We start from the raw sequence: 22,564 nt of genomic DNA on the forward strand, positions 1-22,564 counted from the left end.
GTAGACAGAGGTTGAGGCAGAGAAGAACAAGAGAGACTGCAGAAGCATTCCTCCCCTATGCAGAGCAGAAAGCAAATAAACTTGCATTGCAGGGTAACTTCTTCCCCATTAGCTGAGCTGGGCACTGTTAAAGCATACAAGTAGAAAAGGAGCTGCATAGGTAGCGTTGATGCTGATGGCATCAAGCAGCRTGGGCTGATACGTGCCCCCCCTTTGCTTTGAGCTCTAGACTGCTAACAGCATCTGCAACAACAGGAAGCAGCAATGTTATTGCTAGTACCACAGATAGGACATCTGCTCATGTTAGAGGAAAAACGACGCTCCTATTGCATCCTGGTATAGGAAGATCCCCTTAAACCAGAATATAAACAATGTGGAGAGATCGCTGCATGAAACAGAAATACGAAGGCACAGTTCAAGGTAGCGATATTACTAACCTTCTAACAGATGGCGAGACATTAGTTTAGCTCCCCTAGACTGACTTTTGTTTTTCAGTTTAAAGGAAGACATTTTTTGCTTTCAGACTCCACAGTTACAGAGGGTCATAAAGCCAAACAAGTTGGGAGTAGGGAAAAGCTGCAAAACCTAACAGCATTCAGGGAACAGGAGGAAAGAAATAGCRAAGCCACCCAGCCAGTGGCACTGCCAAGATCACGCCCAGCAAAAAGCCATTTAGCACTCTCAGATGATATACACATACAAAGTTAATAAATGAACCACAGTACATACATATTTTCAAAGCATTTTCATGCTATACCAATCACTTCTAACATGCTATACAAACTCAGCTCAAAATACCATACTGAAAATAGAGTGCCAGACAAACTCTAAGACTGGACTAATGTCAGCAAGACTTAAGAGTTACTTCTCTGAATTAAAATTACATTTTATATAATGTAATATATAAAATTACCATATTCTATTACCATCCTAAGCACTAGAAGTGAATTTAAGTCTGTACGAGGCACAGAGGGTTTCCTATCCCAAAGAGCTCACAACCCAAGCAAGACAGACTGAGAGTAGGCAGCTGCCTGTGTAGAGCTAGTGTTATTCATCACAATTTGTTTATTTATTTGTATGGCTCATCATAGCACTGTAGTGGGTTGACTTGTACCTTTGGCCACTGCAGACATACAATGAAGATTATATCTTCAAAGAACCATGCATGCCAATTTTGCAATGTGAATTACAGGCCATTTTACTGTATTATAGGAGGAAGACAAAATGCAACATCAAACTGATGTTATCACTATTTTTAGCATCTGCAAATTTTGTGTCATTTTACTTCATCACAGACCTCAAGGCTGTGCAGAGGATATGACTCTTCCTTGCAGCCTTCTCTCATTCGTGTTTATACCTAATAAAATTCTCATCTCCATTTACTCTGGCAAGCAAAAGAGATGATTTCTAACTGCTGTCCCCAGAGAAGAGTTTCATGGTAATACTTCCATAGTGAGTGCTTTATGGCTTTGGGAAAGGGAGCGTAGGACATGTAATCCAAGGTGTCAGAACTTCTCCTATGATTAAGCACTCCCTTGTGACAGACAGAGGCCCAGGGTGGGTCAGTTCAGACATCCCAGAACCATGATGGCAGGGTCCCAGGACATTCTCCAAGTTGACGATGGAATCAGATCTTGAGTTTCATGAAAACACAAGCGATTAAAGAACAGAAGTGTGTTAAACAAATATAATGCATTAGCCAGATATCAGAGTAACCATGGAAAAAAAAAGACCTCAAGAGGCCATCTTGGCAGGGCCAGCTACATCTATGTCATATTTTACAGCTGTATCTGTTTTTAAAACCCTTCAGTGACAGAGGCTCCACAGCCCCCACACGATCTAACTCAGTCCATTTCTGTTCTCACTGTTACACTCATTCCTAAGCTTTAACCTGAACCTTTCCTGAGGACATTTCAGTTTACAATAGAAGCCAAAATCTCATCTCCTCCTCCAAGGGCATCACAGGGGGTTTTCCTGCTGGGTCTCCAAGGAGTGACCAAGCCTGAGTGTCTCAGTGTGGAGGATAAAGGAGGCCACACAGGCTGTGTCTGCACTGTGAGGAGTAGTGTGTGCCCTGGCCCCACTGACCCGCAAGGCCCAGCTCCTTCCACCCAGGCTGCTGGCTGATGCGTGGGCCTGGAGCTGAGCTCAGGCTGGCGGCTTGTGGCAGGGGTTATGCCCAGTCCTTCCAGATGTTAGGAATGAGAGGCTGAACCTACGTGGAGGCACTTCCATGCCCAGACTAAATCCTACATGCTCACATCTAAACCATGCGGGCAGTGGGTGAAATCACTGGGCTTGCCCCAGCCCTTGCTGACATCTCCCAGGCTTTCTCCCAGCAGAGAGCCGGTCAGCTTCACCCAGAAACTGTTATCAYTGGCAGAGGACTGGCTATCAGCCTGATTAATACAATCCCCTGTTGTGGTGAAGCATTCCAAGACCCTAAACATTTGTGCTAGGTGGTTGTTAAATCATGATGAGGYTACACTTTTGTTAGATGACATCACATTTACATGTGTATCCTCCCAGAGAACCTTTCAGAGACACGTTTCTCAATAGGAAACCTGCTACAGAGGGGGACCTGCTACAGAAGGGGACCAACGCAGTAGGCAGGGCAGAAATGGAGCATGGACGGAAACTCTTCAAAATTTAAAGAGAGCAAATAATGCTTTCAATGCTGGGTGACAAACGTGCTGCTCAAATCAGACCTGCAGACCTGCAGGAGTTAGGTGACATTCAGTTGTCCAGCTCCCAGGAGCATTCAAAATCACTTGTGTCACTGTGGTAAAAACACAAGTGCTCCTTGTATCTCAACCCAGCTCTCAGGCCGAGGTTGAGACCTGAAGACTTTAACAGAATGCAGAGAACAGCCACCAGCAGGCCCTTCTGGCAGGGTCAGCAGTGAGAAGGTCTCTTCTAAAATATGCAGGAAGTCTGAAAAATACGTCCATTAGCCTAGATGCAATCTTCTACATTCAATGGGCTTTCTGGCAAACCATCAGAAAATTACATGTTTTGTTTAAAAAAAAAAGTGGGGGGTGGGGGGGGAGAGGGGAGTGCCTCAATTTGGTCTCTAAGACTGCAGCTATTATTCACATGTGGAGCAAGGAAATTGCAGTGTCATGTTCAAGACCTGCAGCCAGTAATGGTCTGTTGGGAGTAGAAAGTAGTATATATAATCCATCTCTTTTGGTTCTCTCTGGTCTGCCCATAATATTCTCACACCATGAAAAGAAAAGCACATTTAGAGAAATGGTAGAGGAGTATGTTTTTCCACATGCCTATAAGCAACCCAACTAAATAATCAATCGAAGGCTTAAAAATAGCAAAATACTGCACTGTTAGGAAGGGCCCATGCACATGAGTGACAGCTGTATTAAAAGGATCTGAACAAATAAGGAAACAAGTTGCACCTTAAGCAGCAGCAATAAGGAAGCATTTGTGTTGTATGTTGGATACATCCTCACCATAATAACACCTGTTCCCATTCGCATCTCCGAAATCCCCCTGCAATATTCTCAGGTCCTTCCCATATCCCTTGTTTGTCTGATGTATTCGGAAAGAATCCAGATCTTCAAAACTACCTTATTCTCTTTAAACTAATGAAAACTAAATGTCCAGATTCTCTGGTATCTGAGCTAGTAGGAATCAGCTGGCTGTCCCCCACAACTGCAGGCAAACATGTAAAGTCTACAGACTTTACACAATCTAGAGAACATTAAGTCTAGAGAGACTGTGAAACTACACATTACAAGCTGCAGAACAGTCCACCCCATTCCATAACAAATGTGGAAGTTTAGCACAAAACTTACTAAATGAAGGCTATGTCAAAGGAGCAGAGACCAAAGACATCACCATTGTCCTAAATCCTTGTAATGTAATACAATCTCAACATACACCCGCAAAGCCTTAAAAATATTCCTGTCTCAAAAAAAAAAAAGTTTAAACCAAATTAAAATTTTGCTCAGTTATGGCTGAGTTCAAATTCTCCTCTACCTACAGATGGTCACAACAAGAGGAAACTATTCCTGTTACAAGGCCCAAGGCAGGTCCTCTCTCTCTTAAGAGCCCCAGTGTTCAGAACAGCATCACTGACCCTCTCTGTGGTTCTGGAAAAACACTTTTCTGTAAGCTGACACAGAACATAAAGCACTGGCTTTACATATTCCAGGTCCTAACTTTGTGTCTCACTGTGTTAGGAATTGTGTAAAAATACACACCCACATGTGCATACACAAAAGACAGGCCATGCTCTCAAAGAACTTATGATTTAAACCAATAAAATGTTGATTTAACCGACAACACTGCTTTTTGTACTACCTTCCCCATATCTCCCACCCTAAATGGGACAAACTCTTTGCTTTGGAGGAACTTCCTAAGCAGGCTCCCAGGCTCTGCATTTGGCAGAGGTCCATCCCTCCAGCCAGAGAGCCCGGCTGCAGGTGGTGGGGCTGCAGTCCTTCCTCCCTTTGGTGTCACGGGGAGAGGAGAGCTAAGAGCCAGCAGGAGCCGGGGCTGCCCGCTGCCCAGCCTCTTCCTCTCTGCTCGGAAAAGCTGAGATGCTGGGGAAGGCCTGGATGGCATTGGAAAGCAAGGGGGAAAGCAGACAATTGCATGCAGCGTTGTGAGAAATTAAAGGGGGACACAGTATCTTATCAGACGACAAAGGGTTGTTGGGAGCAAAAGGTTTAGGAACAGTTGTTTTAGGTGCTTTCTAAAAAGGCAGCTTTTCAGACAAGTCAGAAATTTATGAATACAGGTAACTCAAGCTTTCTTCTCTCTGTATCTTTGTGCTATGTCCAGCTGGGTAGCAGTGCAAATCCAAAGAAACAGTTGAGCTCCATATAAGCAGAGGGGGAGATACAGAAACTGCTGAACACTAGCAGACAAACCAATGCTAGCAACAGCTGCGAGAGCCTTGGGTGGGGGGAGGCAAAACGCACATGCACTGGGGTATGTTTTTCCTCATTCAGCAGGAAGACAGAGAAGATGAAAGGCAGCAGGGGCTATTGTACAAGTCAAAATCCCTTTGGACACATCATATTAATATTATCATGAGGCAATGTGCGATCATTCAAAGTTTCACTACTTGTCAGGATGGCCGCTGGTCCTCTGGGGTTTTCTGATTCTTCTATCAAAAGACAAAGTTCCCTCGCTCTGTCAAGTTGTATTTTGAGATACAAGTGTGCTGCCAACTACCTCCAGATAGGAAAGGCCACGGCCTGCAGCATCCTACACAGGCAGAGAAATACTCCTAAAAAGCTCACTATGAGCAGAGCACAAGGCGGCAGCATCCCAAACCTCCAGAGAAAACTTCCAGGAGCAGCAGAAGTAGCCTAGGGTACTCTGACTGGTATCCTCATCCCTACCTTCACGACACATTTCTGAGCCCCCAGCCCTATCCTGCACCAGAGCCAAAGGAGTCCTGTCCCACTCCAAACACATGCTAAGTTACAGCTCTGTCCTGACCCCATCCCTCATCCCAGCTTTCTCGGCTAAGCACAACTCTGGCAGAAGTCCATCTCTGAAGACCCCCACACCTCCCTAACCCTAACCTTGCCCCTAACCCTTCTCCCATCCTGCAGCACAGTGCAGAGAACCCAAAAAACAGCCCATTACACACATCAGAGAGAAGTTAAGTCGCTTGGTCTTCCTTTTTCAGCCGACAAAGACTCCTTGTATGAGAATATACTTGCCAGCATGAAGGAGGGTTGTACAAACTAGTCCCACAGGAGAGCCACATAGTGAGCACGAGGTAATATGCACATTTTTCATATCAAAAACTGAACTAGAAAAGCAGATGGTTGAAGTAACAACGGCAGAACTTCTTGTCTCTGTTAAGATGTACTTCTAACCCACAGAGATGGTGATCTAAACTCACAGATTTAAACAACTTTCTGTTTGGAAAACAGAACAAGACAAAAGACACCCCAAAAAACCCTATGCAAAATTAGTTGTTAGAGCTTYGTTCAGTCCCTAAGTGACAGTTGTTCAAATTAGAATAATCAGCAGCCTCTGACTGGGTGTCACAGGAAAGCAAACATTGATTAGACAAAGTAAGGACAGAATTCCTCTTCAGACTCAGACCATTTCCTTCTCAAAGAGAAAACACTATGAGGGTTTTAGGGAGAACTACAGGTAAGAGTAAAAAAACCAAACAAATAAACAAACAAAAAAAAAACAGAAAGAAGAATGAGTCAGTTGTAACCCTCGGTGGCTTCAAGTAACACCACCATACTCTTCTGTCCACCTATTAGCTGAGAACCACAGAAATACCCAGCCCTTGCATCATGGCCATATACACCAACATTCTGAAATCTATCAGACATGAGATGAACTTTCTGGACAGGAGAGAAAAAAACAGTACAGTTTTCAGACATTTCTCATGTGTTTGTTTTGAGTGGCAGGTTCCTGTCAGCAATGCTAGCTAAGAAGTAACAGATAAGCAGGCAAGACCTCTGTCCCTGCAGGAGTCTGTATGTTCTCAATTTGTGTGAGGGTCATCAAATCTCCTACCATGTCTGTGCATTTTTACTAACTTCTAAAAGTGCAGGAAATGTTTATTTTGCATGGAGATCATAAATACCTTTGATGACCCACATTAGGATTGTGGAGACCTGTGGTAAATGATATAGAGTTTTCAGAGCTTTTAGACATACTGTTCTGCTCAGTGTGAGGAACTGCCAAGGTTAAGAAGTACAAATTCTGAAAAAGTGTCACAGTATGTTAGACCACATCAAGGGTTTCTGGATTAAAACAATGGTTTAAATTTGTTGATGTGAATGATTTCCAACATATGCTAATGAAAGTGAAATCAGAAGTATAAACAAAGAAAAGAAAAAAGAAAAAAGAAAAAAGAAAAAAGGTTTTTTATATATAAAGAGCCAAGATAACTAAGGATCAACTGGTGCAGGATATTTTAACAGAAGCTATCTATGATCTGAGTGAAGGGAAGGGAAATCTACATACATCTGTATATTCTAAGAGCTCTGACACAACACAGAGACAACCACAGTGCACCAAGTAACAGTGCGTCTAGGAACAACATCATCGTATCACTGTGCCTAACCGATCAGAAAATAAGCATTGAGAAGGGAGGTAGGAATGTCCTCAACTCTCCTGTGCTCTCAGAAGAGGATTTGTAATTTCCTCATGTGCCAGAAGTACAGGGGAAATCCTGGTTATCATCCTCGTAATAGAACAGCTGTCGCTACTGCTGTGCTTAACAGCCCCACCACCAGGGTTAAGTATTCCAGGTAAAGAGGTGAAAATACTGTAAAACTCAGGTACTGTATCACTGCCACTGCAAGACAAGCAAAATTTGCCCAATGGCTTTGTGACTCCACCCTTGTAAATCAGCTTGTTAATCATTATCATCATAGAAGTGATAAAAGCTGTTTTATAAGCCAACACTGAAGCAGTAACATTAACTACTTATGTAGGGGCTGGTGTATTTCTTTGCAGATAACATTTATTTGAAGGCACTCTCTTTAAAGACACACGTTTGCCTTGTAACCTTCTGCTGCAGTGCTAAACAATCTGTTCCACTTATTCCTCCAGTCTGATTTACATGTCAGACACAAGTCAGGCCTGGAGAGGATGGGTTAAGTGAAATCCCTAAAACACCTTGAACTACAGGTTCAAATCTCAGCTGGATTGTCCTGGCCTCTCCTCCTGACAGAATAAAATTTATGATTATTTCTCAAGGCTAGACACACACTTGGCTCTATCTGAGACACAGACACAGAATTTGCCAGGAGGCACTTATGCAATGCAAGAGAGACATGAAAAGGCCAAGAGGCACTGAGAAAATAAAAAGGGTGGAAAACGTGAAGCTCATTCACCATCCCCAATTATATAAATGGAAGGGATGGAAAGTCCTTTAATYATTGGGGTTAGTGTCACAAGCATGCCTGAAAGAAAGAAAGTATCTGAAGGAGCAGTCAACAACAGCGCACAGCTTTCCACCATTCTCTACAGCCCAAGTTTCTGCTCTTCCTGGTCACTTTCTTTTTACCTCTCCAGAAGCAACTAATCTGAACCAAGCCTTTTGCTAACAAGCTCAGAGCTAAGCCCTAGCTTCGCCTAGACATTACAGCACCAAATAGAACATGCTTCTTGGACAGAACGAAAAAGACAATAAAATCTTCTGAACAGATCGGCTTGGCTTCATCACTCTGCCCACTACCCTCCAAATGCAACAGGTGGTGGAGGACTAAACATCCACTAATCTTTCTTCACCTCCATGACAATCAAGAAATAAGCTTTTGAAGGAACTACCAATGATATCATAACAAAATGGGGCTGGAAGAACCACCTCAAGATATCTTCACTTTATCTCTCATCCTATGGCACAATCGACTGACAGATGATTTGCTTAAAAACTTCTCACCATGGAGGTTCCACAACTCCCCCAGTGCTCAAAACAGCTAGAAAGTTTTTCCTAATACCTATCTCAAATCTCCTTTGCTGCAATCTAATCCATCTCCTATCCTTGTATTTTGCAATCTGTTTCAGAAAGAGTTTCGTGACACATTCTCTTCTTTGTCGCAGGTGATCTCTGTTGCAAGCCTGAACAGCAAGAGCAGATCTGGGAGCAGGAAGGATGCAATGGTTGCCTTACCTATTTGCTAACTGTAGAACAAGCAGGTTTTTAAGCAATTGTTAAGTGTACAGGTCAGGCATTAAAATACAAAGGGTAAAATGGAATCTCCACCCCACAATGGATTTCAGCATGGTCAGGATTTCTCCCATGAAAATATGGACTTGGAGACTAGCATGCTACAATATGTTTAGCTAACAATAATGCAAACTACAGAGAAAAGAAAGGGAAAACACATTCCCTGGCTGGGAAGTTCCTAGTCATTTAGATCTAGGGAACAGACAATGCTCACAGACTGTTAATTTCCTTGAGGATTTTTTCCCTTCCGTTTGCCAGATTCTTAACACTGTGAATTCTTGTTATGAGTTCAATACACAATTAATCTTTAGTTCAGAGGAAAGGGAAATGGAAGGAGGAAGGATGATCATGAGGTTAAAGCCCCAGAGAAGCAGATATCAAATCTCAGCTCTGCCCCAGCTTTTGTGCAATATACTGGTCTGGTCAGCTTTCCTTGCTCCATTTTGACTCCTAGTCATCTCTTTCAGATTGCCTGTCTTGTTTATTTAAATTGTAAGTGACTTAAGGGAAGAATGATTTCTTAATACTTGTGTGTACACACACAAGGGCTCTTAGGGTGGTTAGAGTCACTACATGTTGCTGTAAAACAAATGAAAAAAAGCAGCCAGTAATAACRTCAGGAGAGCACAGCTCCCTGTTTGGGACCTGCCTGTGTTTGAGCTGAATCTGAATGGGCCAGCTGCCTCCAGCCACCTGGGAGGAATGAGAAGGTATCACACCATTAAGAAAAGTCCAAAGATCTAGCTTAAGAGAGGAAGTGTGTTAGGTACAGAAAGTGATTTGACATTACTAGGGACAACCTTTCATGTCTTACCAGAATTCATTCCAGGACAGGGAGAGGAAAAGCKGTGTTTCGGGTGTGGGCTGACCTGGGCTGACTGTGAAAACCCACCTTTCTTTGCTACAGCCCCTACCTTTGCCATACTATGGGCCACAAACTCCCAGCTGCTGACAGTAAAGGGGATACCACCCCACGCTCTCTCCTCTCTGCCTTCAGTCTTTACTGGTCCCCAAGTGTCCCAAGGCACTGCAGTACAGTGGCAGCAGAGTGGAAGGGAGCAGGTGAGGGCCAGCACTGTTCGCCTGCTGCTGACAACAGCACTCTGTGCTGCTCTGACACACGTGCCACCATTTTGCCATTACTGGCCTTGACACACAATGCTATGTTGCGCAGCCACACATTGTGCTGCGTTAACTAATCGCTCACACAGGGCAGAGAACATCCCGAAAGGAAATGTGGTGATAAACACTGCGAAGAACAAGAAAAAAACCAAATAAATCAAACCAAAGCAGAAATGAGTGAGAATTTGAATAAACAGAAATCAGTAGCTCTCTCTGACCTCCTTGCACCAGGCAATCTGCACTGGCAGCAGAGCCATTTTCTGTTTGCACTCCTTCTGAACCAGACCACGCTACGTGTTGCTGAGAGATTCGGCGTTAATGTGATATTGCACCCATGCAATCAGCCAGTATAACTCTAAGAGGCACTGAGGAGAGGAGGAAAAAGCAAAACAAGGTCAAGAGGAAATACTGCTAATCTGCTTCCCTGTCCTTACAAGTACATACAGGAGGGGGGCACAGGCAAAAATGGAGTTATACATCGGTTAGGGGAGAGGAACAAACTGGATATGTAAAGAGTTTATCCTTCAGTCCAAGCGAATTTATAGCAGAACGGGGAGAGGATGACAAGGTCCCTCCGAGCCCTCYCCTGCTCTGCTCAGAGAAAGCCTGAAAATTCAGCAGTTCTTTTTGCTCAAGCTGACACAAGCGCGAAGGAGAGGGAAGTGTCTCAGTATAAACAACATGCCTTGCAATGACTTGTGCCAGCTCTGCAGGCAGCCCTGCAAAGAGGCTCCAGCCCCACAGCTTCTGCCTTGCATCCAGTGTTTCAATCCTCTTTCCTCCTTTTCCTCCCCTCAAGGTTTCCAGGCAGCTACATGTCAATTCTGTCACACCCTGAGTTCTCCTAATCTTGTCGCAGGGATGAGTTATAGTTTGTTTTAAGAAACAGGTATTCAAGCTAAGGTTAAAGGCTGTTTTAATCAAACAAGGCTAAAAGAGTACCAGGAATCTGGCTGGTAGAGAACAGAAAGCACCTTCCTTAGCTTAAAAATATACACGACTATATGTACACACACAGGCAAACAGGCATTCATGCAGAGTGCATGCATGTACGTGTGTGTGTGTGTGTGTGTTTAAGACTAAGCAGGCAATTGCATGCACAGATATTAACTTAGTTTACATGCCTACTCAATAAGACATTATTTCATGAGTGACATCAAAAAGCTAGAAATTTTTCTGCCTCACACAGGACTGGATCAATGCATTTTAAGGCAGAGTCTTCTGAAGGACTTTAGAACAAGAAAGCAATACATCAAGGAAATGGCTAGGGTTATGCTGAAAAAACCTCTGTAAGTACAGAGTACATTTAAATTACTTTTTCCCTTTTCTCATCCAAGTAGGTAACCCTGAGAAGTATTTTATTTCTTTGGTAAATTTTATTGCTTGGGGTTTTATTCCTTGGGACATGTCCAGCTGCCTCTCCTGAACAGACATTTTATGTRAAGTACAGCACTGAGGTTACAGCCCAATCCTTCACACTGTTAACCCTGTTTTTCAGTACTGGGCCTTTCATTATTCACAGCAAAAAAGAACAAAAGAAACCTGGTTAGCACAATGCATTAGAAAAGGGGTAGCTTATATTGTTACTGCCCCTTCTAGGGGCTGAAAAAATTCAAGATCTCTGGAGCTTTCAACTCAGAAGCTCTCACAATCCACTCACAGCACTGCTGGGTTGTTTTAAAGCAAGTTTCATTCTAGAAGGCAGGTCCTACTACATTTACCCCAAGTGGTCCACGTTACATACTCACTTGGAAAAGTACCACATGTATTATCTAAGCCTTGTTGAAAACTTTGGTTTCAAGCAGAACAAAAACCAGTTCTGCTATTAAAAATATCTATTAATAATCTTGCTGTATCTCCACACTTCACCTCCAAGATTTTGACACACCTAATTAAACTTGAATGAACTTGTCTTCCTGGCTGTCACCTGTCAGACTCTCCTGGCCTGCTCTCCCATCCACAAGCCTGGATGACTCTGCCAGGCTCTGCCTGACCACAAGCCATTCATGATTGCAACTCCTTTGCCCAGCAGAACTCCGGTAAAGAGGAGAAGCTAGCAAAATCTTTGCCATTACCACCAATTGTAAGCTGAGCTGTCAGCAGTTTGAGGAATTATGCACAGACCTGAAATATCAGCTAACCTGAAGAGTTTCCTGTTCTGCTGAAAGGAGGCTCAGTGCTAGCAAATTGCAGAGAGTGACAGAAATGAGTGACAGAGGAAGGCAACACAGACGCAGGAAGCTATCTAAACTGCTTATTTGCTGTTTTGCCACCAGACATTTTAATTTTTATGGAAATACACATTGTGTATTTTTTCCCGTCCCAGGATTATTTTCATATTCTTCTGCTAATACAGTTATCACAGTCATACTTCACAGGCCTCAAAGGAGGGACATATAGATGGGTATTAACATTATGCCCTTATGGTCCAAGATACTTCTGTCTATCCACATAGTTCAAGTACATATAATTATCTATGTGCCTTACAATCTTTAATGTATTTGAATTGCACAACACATTTGCTAAAACACCAACATTGACTCTAAGACTCTTAAGTCTGAGCTGGTCAGTCACTCCTGGTCCCTTTCACTTGCAATAGAGGGAAACTGGCTGCTTCCATTCTAAAAGACATCTAAAATAGGTCAGATGGACTATCCTTCTGAAATGTTGTTTTCCCCCTGTTGACTTTAATCATGCCCAGGATGACTAGCTTAAACACACACATAATAAAGTGGGACCCACCTTACCTCAATCCCATTAGAAATGACTTGCCCTGTGTCTCAGAGAAAGCCTGCAACAGAGCTGCGAAGAGGCTCCACATTTCATGTGTCTTAAGGATGAGAACTGGACCAATGCACAGACGAACTTTACCAGCGCATATGTTTCTCACCTCCCTACATAACCATCTGTCTCACTCTTCCTCCTACCAAATATTTAAGAGCAGGGGCTGTACCTGACACGTCACTGAAAACACCTGTCACTGTTTTCAGCCAGCTCTCCTCTGAGCAATGTCTTCCAACTTGTAGTCAGTTGAACGCTGGCAGTAACACACTGCAGGACTTGCATCTTTGTCACACATGCTGGGTCACCTCTTGCTTGGGAGGCTGGGGATGTTTATCAGTGTTTTCACTGCAGTGCTGAGCTGTGAACTGTGGCTGCTCTGGCACAGATGTGCCTGGCATTTTGCTGCCCTTGCTGAGCGCCRTACACTCCAGCAGAGGACAGGGGCAGACACATCTTCAGCCATCTCAGCAGGATTTCATAGCACTCACTGGCCTGCCAAAACCCTAATTCTGTATCTCATGTGCCACCTCCCACCCCTCCAGCAAAATAAGGGCTTGTCTAAACTTAAAAGGATCTGCAGGTACAGCTACCTGGGAAAATCTCTTTTGTAAACAGAAGTTAAGCTGATACAGCTTAAATTGGTTCCCTGAATGAAACAAATGATCCCAGCAAAAAGACTTTCTCATTGATATAACCAAGTTTGCACAAATGCTTTTGTGTGTAAAGCCATAGCCATTAAGCATGGGATTCTCTGTCACACACCTATCCCAGTAACACTTCTAAAGTCAGACCAAATCTGTATTAGCCAAAAAACAGTTTTGCCAATAAAGCCACATCTACACTACTGGCTTTCACCAGCAAAGCCATGTGGATTAGTTACTCCATCCCATCACCTTCCAGACAGACACTGCTGTAGTACCAAAATCTTGTAGCACAGACCTGGTCCACTACGAGCTAACAACCTGAGATTTTTTTAGAAGCCATGTTTCCCCTCCTAGTACAACGCTCTGCAATGAGCTCACTTACATCCTCAGTGAGAGCTAGTGTCACTGAAAATCCATCGAGAAAGGCCTCTCACTTCTGTCTCCTTTACACCTCAGTGCTGAAATGCAAAAGTAAAGAGAGCAGGAAGCTAGAAAGCCAATTATACCGCCAGCAGGGACTCTCATCAAATGAAGGTTATATGACTTGCAAATTCTACTGGGGGAACTGTTTTTATGAGTGAATGAAAATATATTGTTGGACAAGGACAACACCACTGATGGGTTTAGAAGTTGTTAGGTAGYGTATTATAAATCTAAGGTGAGCATTTCTCAGTAATTGTATGAGGACTGAGTGATCAGAAGAAGTTTTAATTCTGAAGAAAAAAAAAAAAGTCTAAATACATTTCCACATCTCCTTGGAGTCTTTGTTATTGTTGGGGACTCCTGTACCAATTAGTCTAAACGAACCCAAAGTTTTGCACATGCAAGAAAGCTAGAAAGAGTGTCTCTGATCTCCTCCTCTGCCTCAGCCTAGGAAAATACAAGGGGACCCAAATTTGTCCCTGGAAGAGGAGGAAAGAGGAAAGTACAACATGAGAAAAGAGCCTGCAGAAGTGAACCAGACTTAACCATTTCCTTGTTCTTCTATGGCTTTTTAATCCTGGTCTAACAGGCTCAAATTAGGCTGAACTTAAGCTTTACTGAAGTTTGTATTTCTTCCCCACACTTCTGTTAGAGAACATTACATTTGCAAAATTTTCAACAGAAACATCAGGATTTTCATATCAGGAATGCTTCTATCCGACCAATTGTTTACAAAAATCCTATCAGAGGCTGTAATCACTACTAGATATGTCAGAGGAAGATGAAATCATTGATCCATCAGTAGGGAAAATATYTTCATAATCTCATCAGTAAGTAATGTGTCTATTCTGAAACCTTATAATCTCTTTATTTTATGTAGTGTAACTGTGGACATTCTTGTTACGGACACTTAATCCTCTCAAGAGATGATAAACTTCTGGCCTTAGCAATATTATTGTGGCGTTAAGTTCCTCATGCTCACTATGTGTCCTGTAAAGAAGCATTTCCATTAATGAGTTTTATATGTACCTCATATTCACTGTAGGACCCGTGCTGTATTATTGTGAGAAGGGGCTCTCCTGTTCATCCTTCCTCTCCACTGTTCTTCACGTTGTCCCTGATCTCTTCCCTAATGGTTTATCTACACACAGATAGCCAGGAAAGTTGATCTGAATTAAATGGATGTCTAATTAAATGTTAATGGATTAGTTTATCTGCAGTGTTAAAATGGATGAATTACACTACATTAAATCTCTGTATGGAGACACACACATTCAGAATTAAAACAGCCTTAATACAATTTAGCTTACTTTGCTTCCAAAGTAAATGGAGACAAGCCAAATGAAAGCCACTTAATTTTTGAACATCAGTATTTACATAGGCGTTCAGTGCAGTTCAGTTCATCATTTTAAATCCCCATATTTCATCACTTCGAAGAAAACTTTTCCTGAGTGTTCCTATGTAAACAAGTCTTCAAATCATCATGTTTTTATATCTCCTATCACACTCAAGGCTTCCACCCTTGACCTCCAGTCATTTTTACTGTTACACAGATTTTTTTTTTTTTTTTGCTGTATCTTTTGGGGGTAGTGTAACCAGAATGAAAAAAAATCCATAAAGAAGAGTCTTTATACAGTAAACATCATTGTAATACTTTTTGTGCACTTGTATATCTTGTTATTTAACATAAAAACCAGGCAAGATATAGTTACTCTGTGTGGATTAAGCACATGAGTTTTGAGCTGGTCACAACAGCCCCTTCAAGCTTCTTATTGAAAAGACCCAGTTATACTGGAATCTAGTGTAAGTAGCAAGAATTATTTTTCCTAAGAAAGGCAAGAGTCTCATCTGAGTCAGCTTCTGTCCAAATCAATGCAGTTTAAAAGCTTAACAGCTCACCAAAGCTCACCAAAAGCTTAACAGTCTCACAAAAAAGAAAGTCCCTTGTCACATGAAACGAATGGATAATTTTGAACTCCAATTTGGATGAACTGTGTCCACCTGTCACAAAACCTGTGACACCTCTGTTAGTCATATGAGCAGAGAACAGAGTTGGCATCACCGCGAGGTTTATGGTGAAGCTACCCTGGACTGTGACTGCACCATCAGGAACTGTACTGCATATAAATAGGAGGCATCATTTTCCCTAGTATACTATGTCTGTTAAAAATAGTAATTTCAGGAGGTCTTCCTCTTTAAAGCTTTAACTGATTGGMATAGCCCTGGATAAATTGGGTAACTGAGATACAGTGAAGTTTTAACAGAAGCCTCACTGGTGACTCAGGCCAGGGTTGGCAAGGAACAACTGTAGCCAGTGGGGCAGAACAGGCGAGCTGTCACACTTTTGTTCCTGCTCGTTAAAGCTGAAGGCACCTAATTAGTTATCTTGCCTGCTAATACCTCCAATGACAACAGTGACAAGAAGAGGCTAAGAATACATACCCCACGGTAATGCCCACAGACAGATTTGCTGTAAACTTTGCTGTAGTTGCAGGTGGGGGGGGGGAGGGCACTGGTTTGCAGCGAAACCCTGCTGGGGTGTGCAGTGTGTGCAGTGTGTGCAGTGTGTGTGTGCGCGCGCACGCATGCGCATACAAATAAAGACCATCACCAGCTGCCTCTTTGATTAAAGGTCAGGCCTACTCACATCTGCCCTAGGAGCATCTGGTAATCAGCAAAGGCCTAGCAAAAGCGTTGCCTCATTGGGAGTTTGGCAAGCTTCTAAAACTAAAGATATTTTGTTTCTATTCCCTCCCCCACACGCTTTTAATCTCATAGTTAAGGTCTCCCCCAGCAGAGCCCTGTCCAAACGGATGCAAATATCAACCATCTCCAGACTATCAGACAGCTCAAGTACATACTCTGCTGCACCTATAAAGCCTAGGCATGGAGCTCTGTCGCATATGGAAAGAGCTTTAAATTGGATTTCCTTTTAAAGTAGTATTACATGCTACTTCATCTACTGGCAAACATACATTTCAACTTTCTTGCACCTGAGAACACACCCTCATATCACATTTTAAAGCCCATCGCTCGGTAGAAAAGGATTCCTTGTCTTCTAGGCTCTTTAAAGAGAACCAGGAAACAAACCAGAATTGAGCTGGGACTAACCAGGGTAAGGTTGCTTATTTCTGCAGATTACCCCTCTCTGCTTTTCTAATTCACTCACCAYGTCTTATCTTTCAATTAATCTTTAATAAATCTTTTAGTTAATTCCCCAAACACATACAATATACATGACAGCAGGATACAGTGTGAAAGCAGCCCACGGATATGAAGAAATAGGCAGCAGAAGAATCAAAAGGAGAAGAAACATTTAGGATTAAAAAACACCCAAACTGCATGTCAGTGGAAAGCAATGAGCAAACAGGAGAAGGCAGTGGTAAGGGACAAACCCGGGAGGAGGCAGGGGCTTTGAGGGCATTAGCGTTTCTCTGACTGTTGGACACATTTTCTCAACGGGGGCCTCCTCCCCTTTCCACTCTGGTTCCACTTTGACAAAAACAGGCAATCTGATTTCAAACTTGGAGCCTCTGAAATGTGGAAAACCCTCTCTAGGCTGATAACACGGATATGGCTAGATTGAAAAGTAAATCCAATTTAACCCTCCCCAGCAGAAATGGTAATTGAATTATACTGCCTTCAAATATGATAAGTTTGGGGCTGGGGCCCCTGCAGGAGGAGAAGGTGTCTTGCAAACACAAATAAACACAAAGAAACATGCTAAAGGGAATGGCTAAATCAATGGATAAATTGTGACTTCTACCCACCCTGCCTCCCACAGGTTGCTTGATAAGCTGCTGATTGCTTCTAAAACATCTACTACCAATGTTAGGAACCGATTAAGCAGCTTACAAAGCTCTGGGGGCTAACAGACAGGCCCACCAGGGAGACTGCAGCTCTGGAGTTAAGTAGCTTGCTATTTCATGGCTTGATTATTAAAGATGAGATAGCAGAACACGCTGAAAAGCTGTGGAAACAGTTTTAGACCTCAGATGAATGGCGTTTTTATTTTTTATATATATGGAATAATTTCCACCTTGTGGTTTTACCAGCCAACAAAAGACATGTTGCTTCCTGTAGTTCTGCAGTTCCCAGCTCTGAGATGCATTTGAACAACCTTAACTTAATGTGTCAACTGAACATCCAGAACTGACTACACAACCCATCACCCTGCAGAAAAGGCAAGGTCAAGCACGGGAAATCTCTGTGAAAGCTACTTAAACTAATATGTTTTACATATCATTGGCAATGGCATAAGATTGTGTACACAGATGTGCATAGATCAGCTAGCCCATTTTACCTCATTACTTCCTTGACTGCATCTGAGTACTCCAGCACACTCTGCTTGGATTCCCTACCCTCCCTTTTCAGTTCTTTTTGCCAAATTCTTCTTGTTTAATCTGGTATGTGATAAAATTCTGCTGTTCAGGTAGATGCGCTGCAAGCTGCTTGCTTAGCTCAATCAACATCAACCATCAATGCAAAGACGCATCTTGCTGGCACACATCTTGTGCTGTGGTTATAAATGTCACAGTAGCACTGCATGGCTTAACTTTGTGTAGTAGGCCTGCTGAAGGTTTGGGGAGTTTTTTTTGATATTGTGGTAATGCCTAGCACACGTAGTAAATAAGTGTGATACACTAGGGACTGTACAAACTCATTAAACTCCTAAAGAACTGTTCTTTCAGTAAATATTACTTGTCACCTGTAGGCTGAGCCTTAGACGAGCTCCCCCCAACAGCTTTTGTCCAGATGAAAAATTTCTCACAGCAAAGCTATCTTTGCAGCCTACACTCTTCTTTCATAACCTTTTTCAAGCCCCATTTCAACTGCAGCCCTAGGCTGGCTCTCTCTCAATCCTAACGCAATGCCCCTGTTAACCCATTTTTGTATCAAACTATAAACCACAGAAATGGCTTGGATGCAGAGCTGCGTATGCTATGATTAGCAAGAGGGGAGAACATGCAATTAGCACTGAAGATGAGAACTTGTTTGGTTTTTAACATGTAGAATCAGTGGTGGAAACTTACCTGCTGGAGGTCTGCAAGAGAATAAAGATGGATTTGCTGAAGAAGATACTCTCTGGGAAAGATCCTGAAAAAGAGAAAAATGGATGTGTTGACATCATGCTTCAAAAGGGAGGCTTCTTCTCCGGGAAGCTCAATCACTCTCTCTCTCTCCCCCAAAAGACTGCAACAATGACGCCAGGGAGAGAGACGGTCAGAATTTGTAATTACRTTACCCTGTAAGCATCAGCTGCTTTTATAGCATTTTTCATGGACACTGACTATTTCCACGAGAATGAATGCTGTGCCAGTGTTATTCTCTGGCTGTCAGGTAAGTATGTATGATGACATTACAGTTGTAGAAAACTCATCCTGGGTACAAAAGTTTTTTGTTTTTTATAACAATTAACCTAGTAACAAAAACAAATACTTGAAGGTGCAGTGTTTTTTAGTAAAAGATTCCTGGGCTGCTAGAAAGCTTTAACAGTCAATTTGAGATGTGACTTTTTTTTTTAACTGAAAGACTTATACCGGGAAAAATGTCAGTGCAGATACTGTTCTTCCAACATAAAGTTGATCTATATTGGTAGAGTTATTCCCTTTTGCATACAGAAATATCTGTACTAGCATAGACTTTGTAATGACTTATTTGAGAAAGGCGTATTTTCCTTAAATGAAACAAGATTTAAAGCAAGACCATTGATTATCCTCTAACAGACCTGTGCAGTAAAGCTAAAATTACATAAATTTGAACAGAGAATAGATGTCCTAATTAGAATCACATGCAGCAAAATGAACAACCAGGCTAAAGCAAGGTTATGGCGAAAAATAGATTTTGTAAAGGTAAGTGGATATTAGCAAGGAAAGTTTATGGAAAACATGTGCATCTGCCATGAAAATGTCAGGAAGAGAAAAAGTGCACCTAATTAAAAAGTCTATCTTTGTGGGCATGGACGGAGACACAACCAGCTGACTGTCTTTGTTTTGTATCCGCACAGAACAAACACGGCACCATGCTCAGGTATCCTGCGGAGTGGAGAATCACATCACTCTTGCAATAAAAGCTACCAGGTACATCAAGAAGAGCAACTACTTTACAATACATGTTGCTTAGAGCAGAAACCATGAACTCAATTCCTAATTTATAATCATGCCATTTTAAGGCAATGCAGAARCAAAATTCTTCATGTTATCAAATGTATGAACAAAGCTCTGCTGAAGACTGGTTTGTAACGATGGAACTGACACACCAAAAAGACCACTGGACATGTACAAAAAAGCCAAGCTACTGAAAGGCCAATATGAACTTACGTGATCATGACATGAGACTAATGAAAAAGTTCACAGGAACTCAAAGAAGGGATTTCAGAAGTTGGGACAACATAATTAGCAAAAACACAGATTAGCAGGGATAACTGTACATAGTACCAACTTCAATCTTTGACAAAACACTGACTTTAAGAAGTAACAGAGGCACCTTAGTTTATTCTGCTCCATCAACCATGTTAACTATTGTAAGCTGATGTTTTCAAAGATGCCTTGGAGAGGCTAGGACTTCTGGCTCCTATTAAAGCGAGTGGCTACAAGGCCCCACAGTTTTTCTGCACTTTTGAAAAACTCTCATCTTCGTTGGGGTTGGAGGGGAAAAGTCCTGCAAGCAAGGCACTGACAACTCTGCCACTGCCGATCTAACGGCACACCTCCGGCAGCGGGAATGTGGCCTTGCCACTTCTGACTCACCAAGCATGTAGGTCCACCCTGCCCACCTAATCCTCAGGTGCGGTCTCCCTGGGATATTGTGCTTTCCCTTTTCAGTTCTGTAGGCCCTATCATTGCTCCTGTTGGAGGTGAATGTGTTTCAGTGGCAAGCTAACTGACCTTTATAAGTGCTCTGAGGCTCTACAACACCGTGCCTTCATATTATGTTTGGCACAATGTGAAAGACGGCTAGAAAACAGTCGAAATCCAGATATCAGACAACATGCAGATTCCTCATTTGTACACAGAAGATTATTAGAACTGATTGCTAAGGGGTCAGCTCTAAACAGGATTTTGGAGCTATTCATATCTTTCAGCCCTGATAGAATTTCTTTCATTAAAGTTTTCCCACCATTCTCCCCTGATCACACAGGCCAGGCACTAGACAGTGCAGTAGCACTGCCAGGAACTGTATTATTTGCTGAGCCACCACAGTTCACCTCCTGGTTTAGCAGTTTGCGAAATTAGCTAATGAAAGATTTCCTTTCTCAGGCTAAGGAAAGTCTTTAGCCTGAATAGCCCATGAGGCAGAAGCTGTCAATGACTAACATCAGTGACTAATACCTCATTCCCCTGCCTTCCAGGACCACATTTTATTTCCTGCAAGATCTACTCCTAATAAGACTCCTAATAAGAAGAGTGCAGTTGAGGAACAAACTCATGATGGGCCCCACTCTGTCGGGTATTCCTGGCCAGTACAGGCACTGGTGACAGTCCTTCTCTCCCTGTATCAGTCCCCATCCCCGAAGCATGTGTCGGTCTGCCTTTCTGCCTTCCCAGGGTCATGTGCTTTTTGCTAGTTTACAGTAATTAGCTCTGCAGAGCCAGCATCCAACACTCCTCCTCCTTCCCAAATCTATATCCAGGAAAAGAAGTTGGCACTGCCCTCCCAATCTTCAGTAAAACACACATGTACCTGCAGAAGAAGCACTCAAGTCAGAGGAGCACTTATTTCCATTGCTATGGAGACTGAGGCATTAAAAAACTCTCAGTAAGTAAGGCTGGTCCAGCTTCAGATTCACAGTCCTTCTGTTGACCTGAAAATCACATTCTGGTTGTGGTGGGCCACAGAAAAATAGCTGAGCAGCTAGAGCTTTTCCCTTTTTTTTTTTTTTTTTTTTAAGAGAAAATGCTAGAGCAGCATTTGCAACATTTCTTACAGAAACAATTCAACTAGTTCCTGTGTGGTTGCCAATGCACGCGGAGGCACAGAGCACTCCTGGAGCACCTGACCACATCGCCAAAGGCTGAGCTCTCACAGCTCCATGAGGATGAAGCCACTGAAGCGGCCTAGAAGTAGGTGGTTCAATCTCTGAACTTCCAAAATACAAATGATGTCCACTCAGCACAGCTGCAGTGCACTGAGTGGTAGTTTCAAAAACACATCTTGCTAGGCTGCAAGTCTGGGATTAAGATTCTCCTCTAGAAAACATCTACCAGTCCCATTTGGAAAGAAGAATACAAACATCCAAAACTCAACTGCTTCCTGAATGTGACTTTTGAAGCCACTTGTTGTCAACCTCTAGTTGATGGAGAACAAAAGCACAAAATGCACCAGAATATCAAACTCAAACACATTAAAAAAAAAATCCTCATTATAAAAAGCAAACAAATCACTTGAAGCAGGAAATTTACACCAGCAAAGTAGTTCAGCAAGCAACAAAATGAATGACGCCCAGTTTCCAATGGCTTGCTTGTCTGCACAGGTTCTCTCAGCCTAATGAGGTGATGGCTTATTAAAGTCCTTTTCAATAGGGAGCAGACAGGACTTATTCAGTGTCTCTTGCTTCTCTACTCAGACACCTCATGTGACAGGTAAGAACTTAATGTCTTTGCCATCTCCATCCCTCTGTCAGCCGTGACTGAATTGGCCAAGGGAACCCAAAGCCAGTAGAGTACAGCAGGTGAGACAGGGCGCGCACAAACACCATATCATCGCATTAGTGACCAGACAAAATACTACATGGCGTCCAAATAGATTTTAAAATCACACTTTGGTCTAAAATCTTGACAGAGACTACAGAGCAGGCTGGGATAACTACACTTAAAAACAACTCAGCAGAAAACATTTATTTTCTGCATGAGATGGAGTTTTGAGCATGCTTGGTTTAATATAAGGCCTTGATCTGAAAAGACCAAAACAT

The 22,564-nt window shown here is 42.6% G+C and overlaps 1 protein-coding gene across 6 annotated transcripts in view; it reads right to left on the reverse strand.

Annotated features, from left to right (window-relative positions):
• PLEKHM3 (pleckstrin homology domain containing M3) overlaps positions 1–22,564 on the reverse strand; it is an 89,380-nt gene that overhangs the window by 22,230 nt on the left and 44,586 nt on the right. For 5 of the 6 annotated variants that reach the window (XM_026087315.1, XM_026087325.1, XM_026087352.1 and 2 more), the window contains one exon: positions 18,687–18,750. In XM_026087315.1, coding sequence (XP_025943100.1) covers positions 18,687–18,750 — 64 coding nt within the window. Of the gene's footprint in view, positions 1–14,726; positions 14,795–18,686; positions 18,751–22,564 lie in introns of those variants that run through there. The other variant, XM_026087360.1, reaches the window with a different exon arrangement.

This window comes from Apteryx rowi, unplaced genomic scaffold (genome assembly GCF_003343035.1).
Source record: "Apteryx rowi isolate R43461 unplaced genomic scaffold, aptRow1 scaffold_12, whole genome shotgun sequence".
In the NCBI taxonomy this organism is placed as follows: domain Eukaryota; kingdom Metazoa; phylum Chordata; class Aves; order Apterygiformes; family Apterygidae; genus Apteryx; species Apteryx rowi.